The sequence below is a fragment of the Orycteropus afer genome, unplaced genomic scaffold (assembly GCF_000298275.1).
Source record: "Orycteropus afer afer isolate SDZICR_OR568_19922 unplaced genomic scaffold, OryAfe1.0 scaffold00133, whole genome shotgun sequence".
Classification (NCBI taxonomy): Eukaryota; Metazoa; Chordata; class Mammalia; order Tubulidentata; family Orycteropodidae; genus Orycteropus; species Orycteropus afer.
The window spans coordinates 2814860-2830480 of record NW_006921720.1 but is presented as its reverse complement, the minus strand read 5'-3'; the positions used below and the strand labels follow the sequence as shown (position 1 = coordinate 2830480).

The 15621-nt window shown below is 38.6% G+C and overlaps 1 protein-coding gene across 1 annotated transcript in view; it reads left to right on the top strand.

Annotated features, from left to right (window-relative positions):
• COL9A1 (collagen type IX alpha 1 chain) overlaps positions 1 to 15621 on the top strand; it is a 116647-nt gene that overhangs the window by 24350 nt on the left and 76676 nt on the right. The window contains 7 exon segments of the mRNA XM_042781563.1: positions 2966 to 3049; positions 3756 to 3776; positions 5122 to 5196; positions 5532 to 5567; positions 5692 to 5754; positions 13936 to 13989; positions 14214 to 14249. Coding sequence (XP_042637497.1) covers positions 2966 to 3049; positions 3756 to 3776; positions 5122 to 5196; positions 5532 to 5567; positions 5692 to 5754; positions 13936 to 13989; positions 14214 to 14249 — 369 coding nt within the window.

Here is a 15621-nt window from a genome sequence, read left to right as displayed (position 1 = left end):
TTTTACCCAGAGAGAATTACATTTTTGGGAAAAATGCTTAATGAATTAGCTTGCATTTACAATAACTAATTTTAATGAACTACTTAAACAAAGAATATAGATGTCCTTACTAGTTATATAACTAAAATTTTTCAAGGTGATTAAGTTCTAAGTCATTTTTTGAAATCAAAATATCACACACATATAATGCATATTTAATTTGTGCTACCTATCTACAAATGGCTTAATAGTTAAGATTATGTGAGTGGTTTCTTTTCTTTTGAGGGTTAGATAGATGGGAAACATCTTGTCTTATTCTAGCAAAATTCTTACCTGGTTATTGAGGAAAAAGAATTATCAACTTCATTTGCTACGTGATATTTTATTATACACATGAATAAGTCAACTCCATGTAGAAACAGCTGTCAGTTTTTAGAGGAACACAAATAGTTTTGCTTCTAGATATATTTCTGTAACTAGCATGCATATGGGAAAAGATTTGAATCCTTATGAAAGTTTCTCAGTTTAGTTCAAAAGTTTCCTAGCAGATGTTGGAAACAAGCTTGCACAGTTTTAATTCCTAGAAGGCCTCTTCTTTTCTATTCATTTTAAAAATAAACATTCTTTCACTAAATGCCTTGATTACCTGCTTAGAAAGTCATGATTCATTCTGGACACAGCATGTATTCTTTGGAGACGCTGAGTAGGGTAGTAGAGAAAGCCCTTGATTCAGAGTCTGGTACATTTGGAATGCCAGCTCTGCCATATACTGTGTCACCTGTGACAAATTATTTAACTTAGACGCCCCAGTTTACCTATCTGTGCAATGCCTCAAACAGTTATTTGAGGGAGTGCCAGGTATTAAGTAGTCACTAAGGAAAAGTTTTTCTGTTCTTTCTTTCATTTTTCTTTAAAAAATTTCTCCTGATGGTTTAGAAGAAAACCAAAATACAGTCCCTCTGAAGCCAACAAGATAAACATTAAGTGTTTGATTAAAAGATTTCTTACACAAGATATTATGTAGTTTGGAAAGCACTTTTGGAAGATGTCAGTATACTACCATTAAATAATCAATAGCACAGGTTACAGAGATCAGCATATTCTCCTATTATATATAGGTAAGTACCTATCTTAAATATAAGTCTTGATTAGCTCACTTTCTTTTTTATCCTACTAATTTTTCCAGATGTCCACCTCTAGAGAAAGGACTTGGTAGGGCTGAGAGGAGCAAGAATAAAGGAAAAAGGTGAAAACTCTAGGAGAGTCAGAATCATGTGGGAAGAGGTTCCAATGCAGGAATGTGAAAGTTTAATGTACATCCACTCCTCATGAATCTGGTTAGGTACCAAAGCCCAGGTTGTTATGCAAAAATTGGTGTTATGTGAAAATGGAGGATGACCACATCAAATCACAAAATGGAGGATGACTACATTATTACATAACTGCCAAACTACATCAAAATTGACACCTAACCTTAATTGTCATAGCCAGTGTTACTCTCACCTTGTACCTTGGCTTCATTACTGTCGGATGTAGGTAGTTAATGCATAAAATAGATCACTACTGTAAATGTCAAATAATGAGATAGTTAATAAGTGAGGATAGGTGTATATTTTATACCCCCTTATAAAATGAAAACTTATTTTTTTCCTCTAATTTTCCCTTCCTTTATAAACAGAAAGGAGGAACTTATTCCTTTATCCACTCCAATTTTGATATTCCAAAATCTAGAGATTGTGTAATCTCCAATCTAGAGATTGTGTCTTCCCATATCTAGATCAAAGCACATGAATGTGTTATATAATGATATGTTGAACGAATAAAAGAATACATGACTATATTCCAGGTCTGGGATAATGTCCACATAATGATGAAAAAAAAGGGAGCTAACTTAATTCTAGGTCTGGGAGATCAAGAATCCATTTGGCAGATGGGATGGAGTAGGAATCACTGTCAGATGAAAGCAAAGAGTCAATGTTTAGATATGTAATTTGGATACTTAGTCCAAAAATACCAAAAACCAAAGTCAGATATCTGCAAAATCCAGGAGAATCAACTGACCATGAACTGAACTATGGCTCTGGCTTGAAATGTCTAACAAGGAACCTGCAGGCCTCCTGTGGGATCTACCTTGCTTTCTTTTTTTGCCTTGATTACCTGAGGCTCTTTTCAGACTCAGACCTGGCAACTCTTCCCTTGTTCTGTTTGTTGTTGTTGTTTTTTCCTTCCTCAACACTTTTTAAAATGTAAGGAATTTTAAGGATTTTTAGAAATTTTATGTCTCTTTACATGACAATATTGCATAAAAAAACTGAATATTTTTTTTTCCTCTTTTCCCCCCCTACTCTTTTTCTTTCTTTGTTTTGGTTTTCTGAGTCCTACATAACCCCCTCATTCTCTCCACTGCTTGTCCTTCTCTTTCTATATTTTAAGCTGAAACCACTTCATTGAGAATGTCTTCTCTAACATGCTCATTTCCTCCAGGGCCATATCTTCTTTTCTATACTTGTCCTCTTGGTTGCCACCCTTTTTGCTATCTCTGTCTTCAATCTTCTCCCACCTAGACTCTAAGAGCATTATTACCCAGAGTTCAAAAGACCTGGGTTCAACCCAGACTCTGACTTTTGCTGGCTTGTAACTTGGACAGTTCCTTCTTCTCTCTGAGCAACATTTTTGCTAGAATCTATCTCCTGAGGTTGTAATGAGGACCAGATATAGAAAAAAATAAGTGCTAGTGGTCTGTTTCATGGCATGTTGGAGTAAGGCAGAACTCAAGACATCTATATCCAATGAGCAGAGAAACTTCCAGCCCATTTCCATTGGAAAAATTGCATTGAAGGAATATCAAGGGCTCTGGTTCACTGAGCTGAACCAACTGAAGGTGGTGTCCAGTCGCTTAAGGATTGGACCACACTTACAAACCCATGTCCAGATAACTTGGTTTTCTCTTCCAAACGAACCTAAATTGACTGCTCTCTCTCACTAGTTTGAACTTCAGTGGATGCTGATCCATTGCGACCCCCTGAGGCCCAGGAGGGAAACCTGTCACGAGCTTCCAGTTAGGACACCGGTGAGTCCCTTTCTTTTGCTTCTGCTTAGCCCCACCTCTCTCCATCAACTCACTTTCCTTTTATAAAGAGTCCGGGACTTTGCTTTACCAACCAGACAGGTCTTAAAGAAGTATAGGGCCCATACACAGCCTGGAGAAAAGAAATCCCCTCCGGTGCTTGGTTTTCTTTTTGGTGGTTTATGATTGCCCCTCTTTGTCCTCTGACATCTCTGAAGCTGGGAGGGCAGCGAGAGGCTGCACTGGGGCGGCAGGTGGGTGGTGGGTGGGCGGCAGAGTAGGTCAGACACTTGAGGCCGCGAGGAAAGGGTTAAGAGAGACTGTTGTCATTCTATCCTTCCTCTACGGCCCTCAAGCTCTCCTCCAATCCCCAGGACCCTCTCCATGACCATTCATAAACGGGAGGAACCTGCGCCTCTCCGGCCGGCTGGGGCACCTGAGCAACCTTTTCTTTTCGGGGAGCTTTTTGCGGAGGGCAAAGTGTCACTCTATGAGTGCGGCTGGTCCGAAAGCCTAGTGGTGCGGTAGAGCGGGGCGGCGAAATTAGTATAGAGGGCTGCGGGCATGGCCTGGACAGCAAGCGACCGCGGAGCCCTGGGGCTGCGATTGTTGCTTCCCGCGCTCTGCCTGTGCGCGGCACAAGTAAGTGGTGCACGAGTTCGGGGGTGGGGGGCGCCTTCTCATCTAACCCCCATGTTTTCTTCTCCAGCCCAGACAGACCACCGAGTAGGTAAGCAGGGGCTAGAAGTGTTTGCATTTTTCATGAGCACACAAGGAAGGCAGGGACACAACCTTAGGTGAGCCGTGGGAAGCTGCGGAGCATTCCTAGGGCGTGGGCCTCGTGGTTTTTCCAGCCACGCGCACCTGTGGCGCCTGCAACTCGTGCAGGGGTCCTAAGTGGCCCCTTGCTCTGGGAAAGAGCGTCTCCTTCACCAAGTGGGCTCTAACACTGCAGACCCAGGCGCTAAGAGAAATCGGTGACTCGAAACAGAAGTTTGATTCCCACTCCCAGTCACAAGAGCAGGCCTTGTTGGAGAAGGCAGGAATTGAGACCGGCAGCTCTAAACGCCTCTCCGGCTCCTCCAGCCGGCGGTGGCGGCTCTAAACAGTGCGCCCTGCTAGCCGCGCCGGCAGTTGAAAGATTGGAGGGAGAGGCTTTGGCTGCCATCTAATTTTCAGCAGCTTCCCGCAGGCTCTGGCGCCTCCTCCCTCCTGCGCCGGAGGTGACAGGGCGGGGGTGGGTGAGCCCAGGCGTGGTTTGAGGTTTCACTTACAAAGACCCCATTGTAACCTGTCTGGTCGATGGAGTTTAGAAAACAAAAGTTTTCCTTGATGAAAGGGGGTTTTCTTTCCTTCTTTAATTCAGAAGAGAGAGAGAGAAAAAAAAACCCACACTCCTTAAGCAAGAAATTCGTAGTAGTTCGGACGCCAGCATTGCACCATCAAAGTTTAGATGTTTGCTCAAGCGATAAGAGGGGTCACATCTTAGGGTCAGTCTGAAATTTGGTGTATTTTTGAAGCGAGGTGCAAAGATCTTATGCAAAGGAATGTCACTGCAGGTAAATCTGAAATGAGGACAGGCGCTGGGTTCATAGATTCCAGCGCCACTCTCTCTTCCAAAACCTTCTTCTACCCTAGTATTTCCCTAGATTCTACTGGACAGAAATATTTACAAAAAGGCACTATAACTGATTTGGTGCGAAGCATCTTTGTTCTTGACTGTTGCATTTTGGCCCAAATGTGACCTCTAATTACTAACTAAATTGAACCCATTTTCGTTATGAATCCTTTTATAAAACAAGCCTTAGACTCCCCCCCTCCCTTTCTTCACAAGCCCCTTTCACAGACAGGGCTATGAGACTCCCTGCCACCAGCTCTTGGGATTGATTCTTCTCTAACCCCAGGGGTTGGCCTTACTCATTATATGGCGGAGCCGAAATGTGCGTTCATTTGGACTTTGAAATAAGTGTAGTATGTGGATTTAAAATCTGAGCCTACCTATATAGGAAGGAACTTTACCGAGAAGAGGAGCTAGGGTCTCGGGACACCGTTAACCTGTGTGTTGTTTTTGCCAGAGAGGACCCCCGGGAGTCCAAGGCCCCCCCGGGCCTCCAGGGCCCCCAGGAGTTCCGGGCATCGACGGCATCGATGTAAGTTTCTATCTCCAGGCTCCTCTGCTCTTCCATTCCTGCCATTTCCTACCTTTTCTCCAGCTGACTCAGCTAGCCTTCAGAGATGGGTAGTTGCCCTTGGAAAAGGCAGGATTGGATGTGTGTGTGTGTGTGTGTGTGTGTGTGTTTGGATCCTATCTGGGGATTATTGGCTTGGCAAGAGAAGTAGACATATCCCAGTCAGTCTGGAACTTCCATTTGGCAGGCCCCTTCTCTGCCTGGATCTTGGGGAGAACACTGGCAGAGTTCTCCCAGCAGGGTCCCAAGAGCCTCCCACTCACAGGCTGCTCTTGCCATTTCTTGTTTCTCTCTAGGGTGATCGAGGTCCAAAGGGTCCCCCAGGCCCCCCGGTAAGTTGATTGTCACCATTGCGCTCCACATCCCGCGCTCTGCTGTGTCTTGCAGCTGTGTGAGTCTGAAGGGTCTCATCTTCGCATCTTTTTTCTCTTCCTGTCTTGGCCGCTCCCTGCTCAGGGTCTCGCTGGAGAACCAGGAAAGCCAGGAGCCCCAGGCAAACCCGGCACACCAGGGGCAGACGTGAGTAAGCATGTGTGCTAAAGAGTGGGCCCAGCAGTGCGTATGTGTATATGTGTTTTGTGTGAGTGTGTGTGTCGGGAGGGTGGTGGCTGTAGCTGTCTGCTCTTGAACTGTTGAACCTATTGCCTTTGATTCCGATTCATAGCAACCCTTATAGGACAGAGAACAACTGCCCTGTAGGTTTTCCAAGGCCATCCATCTTTACCCCAGTAGACTGCCACGTCTTTCTCCCACAGAGCAGCTGGTGGGTTTGAACTGCCCACCAATTAGTTAGGAGCTGAGCCCTTAACCACTGCCCTACGAGGGCTCCTTTCTTCCCTTGAACAGTGACCCTAAACTTGGCCTTGTGTTAGCCCCTATTGAGGGGTACTTCTGGCAACTTCTGGTCTGTGAATGTGGTGACAGGCAGCAATAGTATTTCTTTCTCCTAGAAACCATGATGGTTACCTAGTTCCTGTCTCTCAGAGTAGAAACTCCCAGTTCACCCTGCTTACTTGCAGTTTCCAGCAGGCGCAGGGGCGCTGAGGGTGGGCAATGGAGTCTCTGGACCTACCAGCCTCTGCTAGGGTTGAGGCTCACCACAGGTATTCCTCCCTCTTGAGTTTTCACTGACACCCACTGAATTAATTTAGAAAAAGAATTCGCAGGCAGATGATGGGGCTGCGTTCGCCTTAATCTTGAGGAAGATGAAAAAGAAAGATAGCCTTAGGGAGAGGCCCTGAAGTGATTTAGGGTGCACGGAGATGGGACAAAAAAAGAGCTCTGGTGGTGTACTTGGTAAGATGTTTGGCTGCTAACCAAAAGGTCAGCAGTTCAAACCCCCTGGCTGATCCACGGGAGGAAGATGGAACAATCTACTTTTGTAAAGATTTACAGCCTTGGAAACCCAATGGGGGTCACTACGAATTGGAATCATTGACTTGATGGCAGTGGGTTTGGCAATAGGGGCAATGGGATAGTGGTAGGGAAACGGTTAGCACATATCAAGTAGGAAACGCAGACACTAATATTTCCTCCTCCCACAGTGTTTTTGTGGCTAACATCACTGAAAAAAAAATGAGTTGACTGAGCTGGTTAAAATGAGCGCTAGTTAAAAGACTGGGTTCCACCAATCTCTCCTCAATTTACTCACCATACATCTCCACATTCTGACACCTGCATCCCCAATCTAAGGGAAGCTGAAATGCTGAGTTTATACGCAAACCTAACACCAAACGACATTTGTTCAGGGTAAAATGACTTCAGGACCCCTAAACTGTTCTACTCTGAATGCATTCCATGAATACTTATTGAGGTTCCACTACAGGCCAGTCCTTGACTTTGTAAGTGGGATACAAAGTGAAGGAAGATATGATAGATAAGATATTCACTGTAAGATATAGTGATGCATCCCTCAAGTTTTCCTTCAAGTTATCTATCCCTTTATGTGGTTTCCAAAAACAAAAGACTTTTCTAAATGGAAGAAAACATCTGAAAACTTATGATTTTAATTTCTAAGTATTTTAGACTTGAGTTTAAGACAGATCCTTCATTTTAAGAGAAAATGTAGTTGGTAATTTCTATAAGGACTTCATTTTAAGAGAAAAAAGTAGATGGACTGTAGTTGGTAATTTCTATAAGGATTACTACCATAATGAGAGTATTTGTCTATGCTATTCAGTGCTTTGGGAGCTCTGGTAGCATAGTGGCTAAGACACTTGACTGCTCACCAGATGGCTGGCGGTTCAAACCCATCAGCCACTCCTCGGAAGGAAGGTTGGGCAATCCTACTTCCGTAGTGATACTGCCTCGGAAACCCAAGGAGGGGTCGCTATGAGTCAGGGCTGACTCGACGGCACATAACAACAACAAAACAACAACATTCAGTGCTTTGTGAGATAGACTTGTTTTCCATTTCAAAACCTTTAGTATGAACTTTCTATGTATGCAAAGTGGTGGTTTGTGAGATGCCCAAGGACTGATCGCTAGATAATACAAACTGAATATCAAAAAAATATTTGGCTAATACAACCTGAAATTATATAATTTGTTGGTTGTCAGGGTCTTCTTAGAAACACTGTGAATTACTTGAAACTGTCACATCATAATAAGAGTCTGGAGAATACAGTCCAGTTGTGATGAAGTTGACTCCAACTCCTAGTAACCCTTTGCGTGTCGTAGCAGAATTGTGCACCTTGGAGTTTTCAACTTTTCAATGAGTGATTATTCAGAGTACCTCACCAGATCTTTCTTCTGAGCTGCCATAAACACAAGGCCTAATAGCTTCATTATTCAGTTCAGATTGGATTTATTTCTACATTCCTTTGAAACTTGGATCAGACTTTTGTTTTGGGTGAAAAGAAAATTTATGGTTAAATATATATATATATATATATATATATTTGTATATGTGTGTGTTTGAAACATGAACCTGTCATCCAAAGTCCTTTTTTGGTATTGAGTTGCAATACAGTTCCAGACAAAGGGCTGGACTTAGCTGTGCTGCCATAGAAACATGCACTTGTATCTTGTTTTTATCCTTTACCATAAGATCATAAAGATAATCTCTAGTTTGACTTTATAATTAATTTCTCTACTTCAACAGAAATTTTGAATGAACTAATGAAAATGCTTTGAAATATTTAGAATTCAATATAAAGCACAGTTTTCAAGGAGTTTTTTCCTTTGTCTACAGTGGCAGTACTATAATATGATGCAGAACAAACTGGATTTCTAATATTTTCAAAAAGAGTAAATGAGTAAGGCTTATAGATTATAGAACTTTGACTCTGGAAGGCCCTTAGAAGCTGATAGGGCATTTGAGTCAGTCTTTGTAGGACTGAGGAGGAAAGCAAAAGAATAGGAGAAAGGAAGGAGAGAAAAAAGTAGGGAATCTTTTAGTATATGCTAGTATTTTAGTCATTTTCTAGAATTAAGTAAAACAATTACCTATACTAATTTACATTTGTGTAAATTTCTTTTCCCCAAACACTGTCATAAACATTATTACCTTTAATCTATGATAATCTGGAAAGTAATTTGGGCTAATATTATTTTCCACAGGTATAGTGGAATACTTTTATATATAGTGGAATATATGGGAATAGTTTTAAGGACAAGTGATTTCTTCAGGGTCTCAGAGTTATTTAGTGGTTAAGATTGAAAAAATCTGGATTTCTTGATTTGTAGCCTCACACTCTTTCCAGCTAATTCTGCCTTTGTATATACAAATGGAGTTAAGTACATGAATAATTGGAGAGAATACAGAGAAAAGAGTGGTTGTCAATTTTTGGTACCTGTGTTATCAATCAAGAAGAATGATGTGGATAATTCAATGTATAATAAAGAACACTTATAATTGATATTTTATCATTATTTCTAAGTGTTGATATGTTTCATATTCTCTGGAATTTGAATTGGAAGTCACATGGGATTTATGACTCTGGAGCTGAAAAATTTCCTACTCTACACTTTGGTTCATTTAATATTTTAAAGTCTTTTACTCTACATTGAGAACATACATCTTTGAGAATAATGAAACAGAGTAACTAGAATTTGCTATTTGTCTCTGGCCATAGTGGAGCTAAGTAGGTAGGAAAGCTTCAAAAGTGTTTTTGATAGATGAACCTGAGTGTAGTGGTAGGATCTTTAACCTCCAACTTCTTTGTCTCCTGCAGGTTGATTCATTACAAAACTGAGTTTTTTTTTTTTTTTTTTCAGTAAGGTTAAAAGGTTAAAAAGTGGTTAATCAGATGATGTTTGGATGAATCTGAAAGGAACATGGTTCAAAGTTGATTATCTTATGTTGAGTGGAGTTTTGGAAGAAAAGTTTAAAAAAGTCATGGAGGCTAAGCATGTAGAACAAGCCAAGGAGCAGTGGAAGGGAATCACCATGGATGAGTAATGCTCTCTGCCAAGCAGCAGTGTGAAAGTTCAGAACACAGTCACATTGATAAATATCATCCGTATAGAACTCTGCCTTTGTGGCGTAGTGCCTAAGGCATTTGACTGCTAACCAGAAGGCTGGAGGTTCAAACCCACCAGCCACTCCTCGGAAGGAAGGTTGGCCAATCTACTTCCCTAGTGAAACCATCTCGGAAACCCAGGGAGGGGTCACTATGAGTCAGATCTGACTTAATGGCAGTGAGTTTTGTAGACAAAATGAAAGCATTCTTTCCACCAATGGTAATATTTATACCTTTCTCTGAAATAAGATTTAGAGAGTTTTATTACAATTGGATTTTGAAAATTATGTGATATATATGTATGTATGTCTGTATATATATATATACACACACACACAATTTCAAAACTTTCCTTTCCTGCTAAGAATTTTGTTTAAGTTAAGTTGATTCTTCCTTATGGGCATGTAAAATTAAAGAAGTGGTGATACCCTTAGGACAAGTATGTTGTTATCATCAATAATACACAGAGATATTCTATTTGTTGAGATATGCTCAGAGAACTCTAAAATTTATAGCATCCTGAGATGTTATGTAACTAGAGTAGTGAGATATTGAGAAATTCTTCTGAAATGTCTGTGTACGTGGAAGTAGTCAGACATTCAAGAAATGCAGTGGTGCCAAGAAGTAGAGTATGTGTGGTAATGTCTAATATTTTTGCTTGTGTGTCTTTTTTTTTTTTGGCAGAATATTTTCTGAATGAAGTTTTAAGCTCCATCCATCCAAGAATGTTTTGTATTTCATGTGAACTCCATACAACATCTAGAACAGTGTTGAATATATAATGATTACATTAAGAACAGCTAACATTTATTCTGCCAAGAACTTTGTGTGTAATATCCCATTTAATCCTCAAATGACCATAGGGGTAGATAGTAACATTTTAAGTATTTTACATATAGTTAAGAAATTTGCCAATGGTTGCACAGCTAATAAGTGGCCCAGTCAGGATTTGAACTAAAATCAAGATGTTGTAGAGGGACAAGTGTTACATCTTTCCACCTAAAAGGCTAACTTAAATGAACTTTATTCAATAATCGTGTATTGAGTGCCTGTTAGATGTTAGAGGCTAAGCTGGGACTATAATTCTAGTCCTTGTTCTCATGGAGCTTATGTTTTTTTACATAGTTATTTTATAAACATTCAGTGTAACATCTGACACCAGAATTCATTTTCAATTGAATTCAAAGAACTTCCCAATGACAGTTATAATTTATCATGTTTTATGGAAGAGACTTTAAAAAAGAAGTGACCTGGAAGTGGAACCAGATTATCCAACCATTTACTTGATTCTGTTTTATTATATTGTAGTTGGAATTCTACCATATATAATAGTTACTGTTCTCCAGTCTTGTCGGTTATTCTAGTCATAGTTCAAAGACAATTAATTGACTGTGTGTATGGGGTTGACTGGGATTGTTCTTGGAGGATATCATGTATAAATTGGGAGCTTCCATTAGTCAAATATGCTCTGAGATTTATAAAGTTTATGTGTTGTATATGGTGTCAGAGAGTGCACCTGGATGTATAGTTTGCTGAAATATGAGAGCAAACATTCCATTTCCATTAACAACCATGTTGGGGCTTATTCCCAAATTACATTGTTGTAAATAGACTAGAAAACAAACCAAACCCACTGCCATTGAGTCAATTCTGACTCACAGTGACATTTCAGAACAGAGCAGAAGTCCCTTGTAGGGTTGTCAAGACTGTAAATCCTATGGAAGCAAACTGTCTCATCTTTCTCCTATGGAATGGCTTGTGGGTTTGAATTGCTGACCTTTTGGTTAGCAACTGAATGTCTTAACCATTGTGTCACCAAAGCTCATAGTTAGACTAAAGACGTTGAAAACCCATAAAAAATTCTTATTGCTGTATTTATTTAATATTTTTCTTTTGGTAAATTACCAATAATTAACATTTTAATCCTTTTTTTCTTACTTCCTTTGATCTACCTGTAAACTTATTAGTGAAATTAATTGATTTAATATATAAAAATGGTGGTCAAGGAAGTAGTTTCTACACGAATCACATGAAGAATTCTATTGATATTTATGCACACTGTGACAGATTAAATTTAGATTGGTGATCAGTTGTTTTCATAGGGCTTTCATATTTTGAAGAGATCCCTCCCTCAGTTAATATTGTGTTTCAAAATCTTGATGATAGGTTTTATAAGTTATGTATGTATATATGCTATGTGTACATGTATATTTTTACACATATATATTTTTAGCAAAGTATAACTTCAAGATTACATTTTATGTGCCAACAGCTAAAATTGTCAAAAATTGAAGAAACATAAATTAAAAATATATTTTCATCAAATATAGAAATTCAGGTGAATGTATATCATGCTTTACCATCTATATTTATATTGAAGATGACAATAAATACTTGTAGGGAAAATGATAGGTTTAAAAGTTCTGATTATGAGTCGAAATTGACTTTATGGTATGAGTTTGGTTTGGTTTTTATAGCGGTATATGTGATAGTTATCCAAAGTCAAAACCAAACCTATTGAGTTGATTCAGACTCATAGCAACCCTATAGGACAGAGTAGAACTTCCCTATAGGATTTCCAAGGCTGTAAATCTTCACAGAAGCAGACTTCCACATCTTTCTCCCATGGAGTGGCTGGTGGGTTAGAACCACTGACCTTGAGGTTTGTAGCTGGGTAGTACTTTAACCATACACCACCAGGGCTCCTATGAAAATTATAGATAATGTTTTATAATAGGCTTAAATTCTACACACAGAGTGGCATATACGAACATATGTATTTACTGTAGCTTCTTTATTAAGAAAGATGATGAAGAAACATGCTCTTAAAAATTTCAATGGTGGAACACTGCAAAAAACAAAACAAAACAAAACAAAAACACATTGACCTATGTCACTTTAGTTTTGTGTATTTCACTATACATAAATTATATTTCAATAAAATGCATTAAAAAAATTTCAATGTTAAGAGTTACTGTTCTTTAATAAGCAATTATCATTGCTAGAAGATGGGAGCTCTGGTAGCATAGTGGCTACGGCACTTGACTGCTAACCAGAAGGCTGGCGGTTCAAATCCACCAGCCACTCCTCGGAAGGAAGATGGGGCAATCTACTTCTGTAGTGATACTGCCTCGGAAACCCAAGGAGGGGTCACTATGAGTCGGTGCTGACTCGACGGCAAACAACAACAACAACAACAACAGAAGATAGTTAACGGGCATTAAGTGCATCTAGCTATAAGGCAATAATGAGATTATTTGTGTTTAATTCTGATTGAGGAAACATTTAATTCACTCTGAAGACATTGTTGTCCTGTAGCTAGAAAGACATATTGTATTTTTATTTTTTAAATAATGAAAAAGAGATACATAAACCTTGGTAAATGGCAGAGCCAAGACCATTTGTCCCATCAGACTTTGCTATTAGAATGTTGTGATTGTTATGTTGCATTTTTTTTTTTAAGTGAAAACAAACGAAAAACATTGGGTGGTGCAAATGTTTAATGTGCTTGCCTACTAACTAAACTGTTGGAGATGCAAGTCTACTCAGAGGTACCTCAGAAGAAAGGCCTGACAATCTACTTGTGAAAAATCAGCCACTGAAAACCCTAATAGTACAGGTTTACTTTGTCACACATGGAGTTGCTATATGTAGGAGTATATATATATTTTATGATAAATAATTTAGTTGGCAAGATGTTAGAAGTATGATACAACTTATCAACATAAAGTAACTTGCAGGCAGATCTCATGTTAAATGTTATCTTCGAGTAAGAATGTAGAAATGCATTTCTTTATAAATATTTGCAACATACATATATAACCACTGTGCCACCAGAGCTCATAATTAGACTAAAGACAAAGTTAACTATGTGATATTAAATGCTGATAGGTAATTTATTATTAAAGTGCTTGCAAATCAGCTAATGATTAAATTGTGAGCTGCTGAAAATTCTTATTGCTGTATTTGTTTAATATTTTTCTTTTGGTAAATGACCAATAATTAACATTTTAATCCTTTTTTTTCCTACTTCCTTTGATTCACTCTGTAGACTTACTAGTGATAATGATTTAAAATGTAAAAATGGTGGTCAAGGAAGTAGTTTCTTTATGAATCACTTGAAGAATTCTATTGATATTTATGTACACTATGACAGATTAAATTTAGATTTGAGAGATTCACTTAGCATTTTGCCTAAGCATGCTATGATAGTTCTAATATCATTTGTCTTTGTTAGGGATTAACAGGACCTGATGGATCTCCTGGCTCTGTTGGACCAAGGGGACAGAAAGTAAGTTAACTATGTGATATTAAATGCTGATAGGTAATTTATTATTAAAGTGCTTGCAAATCAGCTAATGATTAAATTGTGAGCTGCTGAATATACTTTTTCAACTAAAATGTTTAAAGACACAGGGATGGAGTGTTTTAATGATTTCAATATGTATGGAGTTTACATATTTCTATATTTATGCTACAAAAAGCTAAATATAATAAGACTATTTTTATTTCTAGGGAGAGCCTGGTGTGCCAGGATCTCGTGGATTTCCAGTAAGTAAATTTAAAGTGACTGAATTGAAAATCTCCTCTCTTTGGTAAAATTCTGCCATTGTAAAAATTTAAAAATGCAGTATGACAAGGGAATTGATGATTTATCTGGTATGGTAAGTTTTCCCACAGTGCTCCTGTGAGCAGAAATTTTGGAGAAACCTGAACGTGCAGTATAGAGTGTACAATATAGAATACAACATCTAATTAGAAATACCCGATGGACAACTCCCCTGCCCAACTGATAGAAAAGGGTTTTTTGCATAACAGCAGTACATATAAGTATTCAGTGTTTAGACTATGGCCTCAAACCACTTTCTTCACAGGTGGTTTTATCTTTAAGGAAATATCAACTAAGCAGATATTATCACCCACTTGATTCCCTGGCTGGTCTTTTCCTATATTGCAAAATGTGGCAGATTTGTTTGCATTTGTATGTAGAAGAGGACAAGTTCTCAGGCTGCTTTTTCTTTCTATTTTGCTCTTCATCTCCTTTTTGTTCTTGTCATTAATCTCTATTTCTCCTTCTATTTTTTTCTAGTTGCACTATTTTCTTTGCCATGTATCAACATCTGTCAACTTTTCCATTATAATCCTATTTTCAGAAATGAATAATTTGCTGGCCTTTCTCCCACATTTCTAAGCTCAAATCTCAAATCTTACAGAGATGTCTTTTTTTTTAAATTTAGTGAAATTTATCAAACATCTAGGTCTCTTGTAATGAAATTACTTATTGATTGCTTCTGTATTTTCAAGCATGACACTTATTTCCCAAATTGATCCATATATTAAAGTAATTTCTCAAATGATGCCATGAAAGAGCCCCAATTGTAGATTAAAACATACTACTCAGGTGAAATTGTTTCTTGTTTTGGCTGCCTAAATAATTAGAAAAAATAATGAAATTATCAGGAACTATATGTTAATTCCACTGGGTGCTTCATATGTGGATATCGTAGAGAACTGAAAAAATAGCATAAAAAACTAACATAAATATAGAATCAGACAGCTGTGAATAAAAGTTATCCTAGCCAATGCAGGAAAGAAAAGAGTAATGAGATGATATCCTAAGTGGAAAAGATTGAATGTAGAAATCAAGAGAATAGGGTGTTCCAGATGACTGATGTTCAGTTGTATTAATTTAACAAGCAATTACGTAGAGTTTATTATACAGTAGGCTCTGTGCTAGGAGTTAGGGCTATGATGATGACTAAGATGTGGTTTTAATCTTTGCTGATATGCAATTTAGTGTCCCTAAGAAGGTATAAAGTATAAAGAAGAGGGAGGCAGAATGACTAGCTTTAAAATCAAATTAAATTTATTAAATCAGAACCCCATTGTAGGTTATTTCAGGAAGGACACTGCTTATTTTCAA